The 12,257-nt window shown below is 44.7% G+C and overlaps 1 protein-coding gene across 1 annotated transcript; it reads right to left on the bottom strand.

The window, feature by feature from the left end:
* Window positions 1-11,048: 11,048 nt before the first annotated feature.
* LOC309600411 (uncharacterized protein) lies at window positions 11,049-11,603 on the bottom strand (the record flags this gene model as incomplete). The annotated part of the gene is made up of 1 exon (XM_082332749.1): window positions 11,049-11,603. One exon carries the CDS (start codon window positions 11,601-11,603, stop codon window positions 11,049-11,051), a length of 555 nt encoding a protein of 184 aa, XP_082188875.1.
* Between the last annotated feature and the right edge of the window lie 654 nt (window positions 11,604-12,257).

Below are 12,257 nucleotides of genomic sequence, written 5' to 3'. Positions count from 1 at the left end.
GATTGCATCTGGAGTGCGTGCTCTGATAAGAGCTCTGGTAAAATGGTGGAGACAGGACAAAGATAGTCTCAAGACAACCAAATATGATGAAATTCACCTCTGTGTGGGACGTGTCATCTCCGCTGCTGAAAATAATCCTACCATCAGAAATGAGGACTCTTTGACTTGTATCCTGATAGCTCCCTGAGATTTTGAGGATAATAATCAGTGAGCTATTTTCACTCAATAAAATTTACATGGAATAATGCTTAGGAAATAAACTGTATATGCTACAAGCTCCCTTTATTTCACATGTAGATTGGAAAATCTTTTCAAATGCTATTGTGGCACCTAAATGAGCTCAGCATCGAAATTCCATTTGGATGTGATAAATCTTGTATACTATTAAAAAATCTCTTTACTTTTCACATGATACATGGAGACAAACTCACTTCCCTCTTCTGTCACATTTAGATGGGTGGGAGCTGCATCTTCTGTACCATGGAAAAGAACATCCATTCAAAATTATCTGTTCTGAAATGAAAGAAGAATGAAATCTATGAAGATCTTCATGGGAAAAAAAAAATCCATCTGTCATGAGTTTATAGCATCACAAGAAAGTCACTTTAGAGAATTCATTGATGAAAAGCAGGTGAGAAGTACAGATTAGCCCCCCTATCTAAAACTACAAATACATCCTAGGAAGCGGGGGCATTAGCTGACTTGAACCGACTCAGTTGCATGGGTTGAAGTGGAACCACGCTGGCTGACACCACACCAAGACCCCTGATCTCGATGGGGTCTGCAAGGAATGTATTAACCTGAGGCTATGACCTTTATTCACACAGAAAGTTTTTTGTTAAATCAGATTAGTGAGAAAGGGGATTAAAACACATTCTGCACCAAAAGCCTCTCTTCACAATGCCTACGTGTAAAACAAGTCTGTGGAGGAAACGTACAACGGCAGTTGTGAAAGAATGAGCTCATTACCTAGGAGGACTCATTCCCAGAAGGCAGGGCTTTGAAACCATATAAAAGTTCTCAAATCTCTGTGCTCCACCATCCACTCGACTTCGTGCTTCTCCCTGTTGACTGGCTGGGTAAGTCAGAAAATACCGATATTTTTTTGTGATGTCTGTAATTTTACTGCTTGGTTTCATGTAGGCAGACTCTTTAAAGAAGTGTTTTATTTGGTACCTTTCACTATGCAAAAGATTCCTGCAAAGAAGAGAAACTGTGGGCATTGGGGTAGGACAAGCAGTCTTGGAATGACTCTGCGAGGCAAATTCAGATTGTGTGTAAATCTGAGGACAGTTAAGTGCTAAATTAGACCCTTTCTGAGGAAGAGATGAGATAAAATTATGTTGGTTTAAGTATAACTGATCCTGCCTTCAGGGAAGGAGAAGGTCTAAATGGCCTCCTAAAGTTCCTTCCAAATCTATTTTCTGTGGTTCTGCTATTTATAACAAGAATATTTTTAAAACTTCAATTTCATTTAAGAACTATTTTGTAAAAGATAGATTTGGGAGTATAAGGGGCTGTAGGGAGCAGAAGGGTGAAAGTATTCCTAGTGTGCTGTCTCATTCATGCTAACCATGTCAAGAGCAATATATTAATTTGGCTTAAGATCTTATCAGGTCCTTATAAAGAAAATAGCAAGGGACAAGTGATATTGATCTGGAGGATCTAGGAGGATGTAGAAGAGAGGAATGAATTTGCTTTGAAGATGTGCTGACAGGAGTAGGCAACATGGGGAAGGGAGAACGAACTTGCTCACTCTTAATGATCTGTGTTGGTGCTAGTCCTGGATTGAGGGGACTTAAAATGCCCCTTCCAACCAACACTGCTGTGATTCTAAACTTTTATTTATGCGCTTAGATTGTCTTTAGAAAAACAGCAACGCAGGCTTTACCAAAGACACAGCACCAGTCCAGCTGAGCCTGGTGCCTGCCTTCAGCAGCCCACAACACAGAGGCAGTTTCATAACTTGTTAGGAAAACTCATTTGGCCTGTTGCACATTACTGGCCTTGGGAGAAGAAATCCCTCCTGATTATTCTGATTCATGCAAGCTACATGTATTATTAGTGGCCATGATAATCCAGAAACATAGGGACGCATTACCACTGCTAATTCTTTCCATGACTGTTGGAAGGACTCTGCCACAGGTAACCTTAATCCATTGCATCACCAAGGAAGTCAGAGTGAAACCAGAGCAAGAGGAGGAGCTGGCCTGTTGTCACAGTAAAGACTCTTAATGCTACAGAAAGATATCAGCTTACTGGTGAGGTCCACCTTGAGGCCTTAGCACCTCAGGTTTCTAATTCCAAGTAAAATCTGGAACCCGTTTTAAAAGGGGCAAAATCAAATGAAGTATTTCAGTTTTGTCAACATAAAATATCCTGTTGGGCCCAGATTTATATTTTTCTACTTTTTGATATGTTAATTTTTTTTTAAATGTTTGTCTTCAGCATTCATTATTTTTTATTATTATTTTGACTTTCTGAAACTCCTGTCAAACCAGCAGATCTGTTATTTGCCAGCTCCTCTCATCAATTCTCCCGGACAGAAAGGAAGGGGAGTTAACACATTGGGAAGAGCTAAGCAACAGGAGGAAGAGCTCTGAAGTGTAAATCAGCTCCAAGTTCAAAGGAGTGGCTCTACCTCAGTTAGACCTGACAGGGCTGTCCCACATTGCAGAACACAAAGGACGAACAAGATAAGACAGAGTCAGAACAGGAGCTGAAAGACAGGATAAAAAAGAAACAGCAAATCATAATTCTTTCTGAGCCAACCTGCTTTGGGAAACCAAGGGCAAAGTAAGAGAAATTTACTCTTGCAGCTGATTCATGCTTCTTGTAATCATTTCACCCTTATCCCAGTGGAGTTCATTTAGCAGACACAATAACACTCTGACATTTCTTTCAGATAATCTTGTTTCCTGCAAAGATGTCTTTGAATCAAATGCAAATCAAGCAGGAAATCACCCTCCCACCTGGCCTGAGCAAAACAATTTCAAAGCAAAGCCAAGAGCCTGTGCCGTGCGCTGAGCCGGTCCCATGTCCACAGCAGCAACCTGAAGTCCAAGTCCCAACACCTTGCCCTGAACCAGTCCCAGTAGTAGTGGTACCATGCCCAGAAAAAACAGTGCCATTGCCAACACCGGTGGTGGAGCCAGGCAAAGGAGAAACACCAGTCGTCGTAATACCTGAGTGTCCACCCCAGGAGCAGCAGCAGCAACAGCAATGCAAGCTACCACCAACTTTCCCACCTGTATCATGCCCTGAGCCTGTTCCATGCCCCGAAGAGAAAACAGCGTGCAAAGAGCTGCCTGTGCCAGCCCCTGTTTCCTGCTCTGAACCAACTCCATGTGTGCTGGAGAAGCAGGAGTGCAAGGAGATCCCTGTTCCTGTTACCTGCTCGGAGCCTGCAGTGTGTCCCCAAGAGAAGCAGGAATGCAAGGAGATCCCTGTGCCAATCGCTGTCCCATGCCCTGAACCTTCACCATGTCCCCAGGAGAAGCAGGAGTGCAAGGAAATCCCTGTGCCCACCCCGTGCCCTCCAGAGAAGCAGGAGTGCAAGGAGACCCCTGTGCCAATCCCTGTTCCGTGCCCTGAACCCACACCATGTGCCCAAGAAAAGCAGCAGTGCAAGGAGATCCCTGTGCCAATCCCTGTTCCGTGCCCTGAACCCACACCATGCGCCCAAGAAAAGCAGCAGTGTAAGGAGATCCCTGTGCCAATCCCTGTTCCGTGCCCTGAACCTGCACCGTGTCCTCAGGAGAAGCAGGAATGCAAGGAGATCCCTGTGCCAATCCCTGTCCCATGCCCTGAACCTTCACCATGTCCCCAGGAGAAGCAGGAGTGCAAGGAGATCCCTGTGCCCACCCCATGCCCTCCAGAGAAGCAGGAATGCAAGGAGACCCCTGTGCCAATTCCTGCTCCTTGCCCTGAGCCAGGGAAGTGCTCCCTTCCAGAGAAGTGTCCTCCCATCGAGCAGCAGCAGGTGAAGCAGCCCAACCAGTGGCCACCCATGCAGAAGTAACTTGCAGCTGTCAAGGGAAGCCCTGAAGAGAGAAGAAGATTGCAAACTCAGACCTCCTCTCCCCGTGTCTCACAACCAGAGGTCATTGTCCAACACCCTTTTATTCACTGCAGAATTTCTGTTCAGAAGCACAGCTTCCAACTCCCCTCCCAGCTAACGCTAGCGTTATCCTATGCTAACAGCCATACGCTAACTGACACGTCGGGACTGTCAATAGATAATAAGGCTTCAAGCGGTGTTGTAGGCATGTGCATTCAGCTTTCCAGCAGCCTGAATTTCTGCCCTCTCCCAATCACCCAATGGCTCTTAAAGACCCAGAGAGAAACCAAAGAGCATGATGGCACGCACGAGTCGGGGTTCATTAAGCTAAACATTCAAACTTCATCCAAATGCAGTTAGGAACCTAGAGCTCATCGTCCAGACCCACACGCTGCCTCCTGGTTTTCATGCCTTCCTCCCCAGCTCCCTGTCCGCGAATGCCACCTCCCACCTTGCATTTAGGGGTTTTGCCTATTAATAAGAGGATTTGAGGTTCGTGCAGAACCTGCTGCTAAGGGGTTCTGGCCAATGGCAACGAGACTTTCTGAATCATGAATCCATAGTGCTGAATATTTTATGCAATTAAAAGAATCCATTGGGCTAGAGGAAATAGAAAGATTTTTTACAAAAGAGCCATCACCTCTTAATCATCTGCTTAGCTGAATTGGTAGCAATCAGCGCTTTCCTCAGAGAGCTCACCTTGGATTTTCTAGGATGTGTAAAAGAACAGCTCGAGATGAGATTATGGAAAATATATAGATAATCAAATCCAATCCAGACATGTTCTGAAACAGATTAACCTCAGGCGTGGCTTCCATCTGTTAGACAAGATAAAGGAGGAAGCATACACACTGCTGTCTCAATTACACCCTGGAACATGTTTCACCACACAGTGTTGTTGCATATGTATTTGGTACTTATCTCTAATTATTTTAGGCTGATCTTGTATCCAGGATTTATTTCACTGTGAAAATCAACAATAAAAACGACTTTGAATACCAAGTTGTGGAGATTTTTAATAGCTTCTGCTTAAAAAGATGAAAAGGAGCCTCAGCTTGCAACAGTCAGTCATTTTTTAGGTTCAAAGCTGGGCGAATCTGGACTCAGAAACTTGGGTGGTCACAGGGGACCCCGGGTCCATTGCTCCTCTCCAGGTGCTCAGGTTAGAAAACCTGCAAGGGTCCTTGCACTGTGTCAGCCCACGGGCTGGCTGGTAGCACTGAAACACCTCTCAGCAAGACACCCCGTTCCAGAGCATGGCACCTGGCATCGGCTCACACCGAGCCGTCCCCATGGTCAATCTGCCCAATTTAAACATATTTACAGCCACTCCGCAACCTTCAGCAGATATAAGGCATGGGCACGTCTATGAGACAGCTTGCAAGCACAAGCAAACAAGTTTTTCCCACACTTCAGATGAGCCAGGAGCGATGTAATCTCACCAGTTCAGCCCTGTACCTGTTAGATGGGTGTTAGATACATCCAACCTCATCATCTGATCACAGAATCGCACCGAGACACACAGCTTCTGGTTTGCAGAGCAAGCTTATGTCTGTCTGCCAGACACCAATATCATATCATTCAACAGTTTCTGTCTTTGCAATTTGCCTCCTCTACTCTGCCATGCAGCTGACTGGAAATCAATTAGCCAAGCCAGTACGTCCTGCTGGGCAACCAAAACATTCCAAATCCTCTTTCTGATTCTCTTAAAAAGGAAACTATTTGTTCTGAGCAAGAAAAGCTTCCTTTCAGAGTTAAAAACTTTCAAAGACTGTTTTCCTCTCAGCAGTTATAATATAGTTGAGACTCTAAAACCACAATTAACTCTCTTGATAGACCCACAAGAATATTACATCTTGCAGAAAACTGAGTTTCCCCAGTTTGCTGCAGCTCAGGATGAAAACAACTTGCAAGATTGCCCTGAGATGGAAGCCCATTGATCCTGAGCCAGTTTTGACACCCAGGCAGCAGCTCTGCTCCAAAGGACCCTGAATTTAAGCGGTCTTTCTAGAAATTGTGATCATGTTGTGTCCTGTTTGCTTTAGGCATTTCACATTTCTGGTCTGCTTGGTCATCATATTAATAGCTGTAGGCTTCTGCATCTATCTGAAATAAAAAAATATGGTCAAATAATTCCTTGGGAAATCCAGAAGGCAAATGTACATGGGTCCTGTGTATGTGCACCTTATATACAAGTGTATGTTTAAGGGTAATTATTTAGCTATTAAAAGAAAGCAAAAGAGCATGAACGACGCTAGTAAAGTGGGGGAAAAAAAAAATCAGGAAGCAAGTAATGAGGTTACTTATAATTTTATTGTAGCATGTCCCAAATTAAAGATCAGAAGAAAGTGGCCCTGCAATGTTGTTTGTTTGTTTTATAGTAGAGGATGAATAAATACAAGTTAATGAATTGCATCTCTTTATAATGGAATTTCTGCTTGCAAACAAAGGAAGCATGCTGCAAATGTCGAGCTGCTCTGGCAGAGCCAGCAGACAGAAGGAGAGCTTGGAAATAAGCATTTGCATCTTCCACGGCACGTTGTGGCCATTGCTGCTAGGGCTACTTCTGCTTCGGGCATTGCTGCTGCTGCTGCTGCGGGATGCTCTTCACAGGACACTTGGCTTGCCCTTTTGGGGGCTGGCATTGCTCCACACACTTTGGAGGACACTTTTCCTGGCATTTTGAAGGTATTTGCTGCTGCTGTTTCTGCTGATGGGAAGACATCTTTGCTAAGCCTGGAAGAAAACCAAGGTGCCATTTCAGTTATTTTAAGCCCTACACACTTCTCCTTTCTGGATATTACAGTTTCAGTCAGTTCTTTGGCTTTAACATCAAAGCAACAGTGAAGAGCCTTTAAAATTAATCCTACCAGCAAAAAACACGCACAAAAAAATCCCCTTGGAAATCCCTGAGGATGCTGCTGTTCAGACCAAATTTGTGTTGGTGACTCCAGTTTGCTGTAGCTGCCCCATAGTGCTTTTCTGGGTTCCGGTCACAGTTAGCCTCTATGGAGATCAGCCTCTCTGCCGAGACCTTTATAAAGTTCAAGGAGAACCCCAGAACAATATTTAAAACTAGTCAAAGAGGAGCAAAAATCTAGCGACATTTCAGTATTGCAAATGATTTTGAAAGAGAAAAATCATTTGATAACAATCCCTTCTGGCAACAGCCGCATCTCTGTTTAGTTCATTAACAGCCTCAGAGCAGGAGCCATGTCTCTGGCCATTAAATGCAGGTGAACTGCCCTCCTGCTCAGTAATGATATGATTTTATACAAAGAAGTAAAGCTCAGAGCCCTGGAGATCCAGAGGACCGCAGTGATCAGACTGTAGCTGCTCAATAGATGCTAAACAAGCTGCCGGTGGATACCATCCCTTGGTAGCTGACACTCAATGGTTATCTACAAGGATTCTTATCAGTTGGGAAAAAACTATGAAGGTTGATAAGGCTTTGCTGGTCCAAAGAGCCAGCAAGGCACTGTCTAGAGGCTCAGAAAGTCTCAAAATAACATAATATGGCTTTTACCTGTATGAACGTGAAATTGCCAGGCAGACAAGCTGAAACTGTTACTAGAAAAACAAAGAAAAAAAAAACAAAAAAACAAACAAAAAACCCAACAAAAAAACCAAAAAAACCCACCCTGTCTCCTAAGACTAGAGCACTAGAAACCCCCACCTATAGAGCTAAATGAGCACAGAAGGACTCACCTGGTGTCTCCTGCTGTTAGAGGAAGGGAAGAAGAAGCCACTGAGGTTAATGAGCTTCCCAAATGGGAGGCTTTTATACGCTTTCAGAAGTCAGAGCTGATGACAACAGATTAACTTGATGACCAGAATCTTTCACAACCAGAACCTCCTCCACTGACACCTGGACTTCAGTCAAGGTCTGTGAGAGATGCCTCCTCTTTCAGGTGCGGGGGATTTGTTGTTTTTAATGCAAGGCACACCCAATCTGGTAATAACTGGCTAATTTATTAATAATTCATCTTGTCCTGACCCTAGGCAAAGATCCCACAACTAAACTCAGATTTGAGAGATGGCTCAGATCCTCTCCAGAGTTAGCAGAACATGTTTGCATGAAGTTTAGGTGTTTCTTGATAGTTTTGTCTTTGATCACCAGGATAGATCTCCAGCTGGCATAAACCCAAGGTAGGGTGGGGTCTGTGTGCTGCATCGCAGCTCCTGGGAATGGCAGCAGGTCTGTGTTTGGCAGTCTGTGTTTTGGGGGTTGGTTTTGGTTTGTTTGTTGGTGTCCCCCCCGCCCCCGTCTTTCTCTATTTTTCCTTCCCTAAAATGGAAATGAAACATTTTATATTGCCAAGAAATTAGAAAGCTTTTCCCCTATTTTTTCTTGCACTTTCACGTAGCTTTTCACTGAAGCAACTAAAACTTCTTTTTCATAAACACTGGGTTTGGCTTCCTGAAGTTGTGGCAGAATTTCTTTTTTCTGGGGATGGATCCATGTTTCAGAAAAATATTGATCCCCTTGAAATTTTTCCAAGGAAGGAACAGAGGAAATGTTTCAACTGAAACATTGTCTTTAGCTCTAATGGAAAAGGTAGTTTAAGCCTCCCTTGAGTATTCCTCGATGCTATGCCCTGTGGGGTCACATTCAGCGCTATGAATTACAGTCCAGTCTCCATTAGAGATGTGTGATACACGGAGAGATGGACATGGCTTCCACTGGGTGTAGGAGAGCAGAAGGTGCTAATGGAAAACACATCATCCCGTATCTTAACATCCCTCACTCATGCCTGATTTACCAGGGGTCTTAATGACCCCAAGGCTGACATGGACCAAAGGTCACTAATTTGTTGTAAATGTGCAGGAGACTCTTAGCAATGCTCCGAACTGACCACAGGTGCGTGGGGAGCAGCGCGTCAGGGCTTCTGCAACACATTTTCCTACAGGCACGGGAAGCGCGATGAGCACAAACCAACAGGTCTCTTCTGCCACTTCCCCTGGAGTTTTCAGAGCTGCCTGCTCCCATCTATGATTACTGCGCCTGGTGCAATGCTCGCAGCAGAGAGGGAGGGAAGAAAAACTTGTACATGACTAACACAGCTGATAGAGCTGGATGAAGATGCTTGGAAATCAGTCAGAGGTGACTAACCTATGGGATGGATCTCATTAGTAGCTGCATATGACTTCCTGACTAAGGCTTTTTCCATGCCTGAAAGTGGGTGGTGATGCTACACATGTTGCAGCAGCAAGCAGTTATTAGCAAGGCAGAGTTCATTGCTGAACCCCCAAAGGTTTGCATTCAACCGTAGGAATTAGAGGTGCCCGTTCCTAGTCTCCCTCTCCGTTTTCGTGCTGTTGAATATCTGGTCCACCTACCCCTGCTTTGTCTATCTGAATTGAAAGGTGTGTTCAGGTGCAGAATTCTTTTGCCTTACTGAGACATGTTTTGCCTATCATTTTTTGTTTATCTGTTCGATGGTGTCACCTTTTGGTGTTGACAGAAATAAAACAAAAAGGAATCTATGTCAAACTCTCTACACCTGCACACAAGGCTTCATTAAAAGCTGATTTGGTAATAGTGTTTACACACACCTAAATATAACTCTTTTCTTTTCTAGATTAGATGCTCTCCACCCTTGCCGTAATGATATGGTAGGTGGCTAGCAATTCTCTACATCCCAGACATGGAAATTGTGTGGCCATCACAGAGACGGAGGTAAGCAAGTCACATGCACAGTAGGGAAGACAATGGGAACATTATGTCTGAAACTCAGCATTTGAACGGGTATAACATCCCTCCATCCATCCCTCCTTCAGTTTCAAAATTAGGACTCCAAATAAAGAAGATGCATTTATAAATGAATTAAAATATTATTGTACCTGCCAGACATTAATGAACCCCAAATGCCAACCACTCTAACAGTCAGGGATGTGACTTCTCCTCGTTGGAGATGGGGAACAGACAGATAACAAGAGTGAGACCTGCCCAAAGCCACACAAAGTATCTGCAGCAACCCTGGGAACAAAACTGCAATCTTGCAGGGCCTGGACCTGTTCTTGAACCACAAAAAGATACATCTCCTGAAGCCAAATCCCCTACTTTCTATATTTAGTCAGTGTGGATCATGGGAAGAAGTCATCAAAAATAGCTTTTTTGTCTCCATCAGGATGTTTTAAAGAAATAACGAAAATCCCAGCAAGAACATTTTGATTCCTTCTTTCTTGGATTTGGGGCTTTCTTCCACTTAAATTTACCTTTTAACAGTTTCTAAGATTTGCCTCCAAAATCCAGAGGTATAAAGACAAAATTCTATCGTTAATAAAGGTGAAAATTAAATTTCTATCATCATTATCACGTAGGACAGCGCTAACTTTTTCTACATGTGTCAGAAAGGTATTGATTGGGTGACGTTTTGTTGATAGCGTTAGAAGACATTGCTCCACGTTATGATGCATGCGCTCTCTGTTTACAGCACTGCATTGCAGGCACAAATCCTCCACAACCATAACAGCTTTTAGAAGCAAAACTAAACGAAGATGTTCTTGGGTCTGAAGACATGGGAATGGGGAGACGAAAGAAAGACAAAAGACACATTATGCCATTGATGGTCAATTTTTATTGCTGCACATAGACATTAAAAGACAAGTGGACATACATTAAAAGCCAAGATGAGAATTAAAGAATGGGAGGGGAGGCATCTTCCAACATCAACTGCTTAGAGCACAGCCATTGCTAAATAACTTCCCAAGATGCCCAGCAGTATAATATTGGCCAACTGCGGTTACCAAGAAGAAGGTGCTGAGATAGCAGAAGTATCATAGGAAGCAAAGACACAGGCTGGAAACATTTAGAAAAATATTTTCCAAGACAAAGAGAGCATGGGGTAACCAGGTCGGAAGAGGTCTCAGTATGTTGCAGGTGGGTCTGTAACCTGTTTTTCATTCCGTGGATGCTCATGAGCTCATGGATATTGCAATGCACCGAAGCTTCAGGGCTGCATGCAAGGCTCATGCATTAAGGCGATCAGCACGGGCGAGAGCAGACCGTGCCGCACGGCTCCAGGCACACCGTCTCGCACGAATCAACGCACTTGGTGGCGCACACCTCCACGCATGGGGTTTGGCAGGGCTCCACGCACTTGGTGCAGGACTGGGTGACGCAGGGCTCCACGCACTGGGTGCTGCAGTGGGTTGGGCACTGAGTGGCACATGGCTTTATGCAGACGTCAATGCACTCAGGGGGACAGACCTCCACGCACTGGGTGCTGCAGGGCTCCACACACTGGGTGCTGCAGGACGTGGCGCACTGGGTGGCACAAGGCTCCACGCACTGAGTGGTGCAGGACGTGGTGCACTGGGTGGCACAAGGCTCCACGCACTGGGTGGTGCAGGACGTGGTGCACTGGGTGGCACAGGGTGTTGAGCAGACCTCCACGCACGGCGTGGAGCACGGCTTCACACAGACATTGCTGCAGGGCTCCACGCACACTGTCTTGCAGGGCTCCACGCACTTGGTGCATTTCTGCACACAAATGGGAGGGGGCAGGCAGGGCTGCTTGCACTGCTCGTAGCAAGACATCCTTCTGAGGTGCTGGTGAAGCTAAAGGCAAAGGTAAAGAGAGAAATACAAAATCAGGACACTTGTCCTTTCTTCTTGAGCCACAATTCACAACCTGAGCTCTTGAAGCATATATAGCAGTTAGCTGTTGGACTGAGAAAAGGACTGTTGGGAAAAAATGCATGTGTGAATCATTTCTGGATTCAGACATACGCACCTAACGCTGCCAGATTATTCCTTCCTTTCTTGGGAGCCTGCAAGCATCACTGTTAGGAAGACTAGAGTCATAAACCCTGAATTTTATAGAATTACCCACAGTTAAACTTTGTAGAAGCCATCATAACATGAAAATCATTCATTTTGGTTTTTTCTTAATTAAATCAGCAGACATTCCAGGCCCTATAGTTTGCTTATCACTTCTTCAGATCCTCACGCACACCACAGAGCACGTCCCCCTTTGTGTAGACAGTTGAGCTGCTGATGCCCGAGGATAAAGCCCAAAGACCACGAATTCAGACACTATCCTAAATCCTCCGGCTGTATATCATGGTACATCATTGGACTTGTATCAAAATGAATGGGCTCATCCTTTCATAAAGGAATGGTTGGCTCAGAGGCTGCAGCTCCTCGTTCCAATTCATTTCCTCATCTTGCCTTCTCCCAGATGTCTCCTGC

Source organism: Platalea leucorodia, assembly GCF_965183815.1.
Source record: "Platalea leucorodia genome assembly, chromosome: 24".
NCBI classification, from domain to species: domain Eukaryota; kingdom Metazoa; phylum Chordata; class Aves; order Pelecaniformes; family Threskiornithidae; genus Platalea; species Platalea leucorodia.
This window is presented reverse-complemented; position numbering and strand designations above follow the sequence as displayed.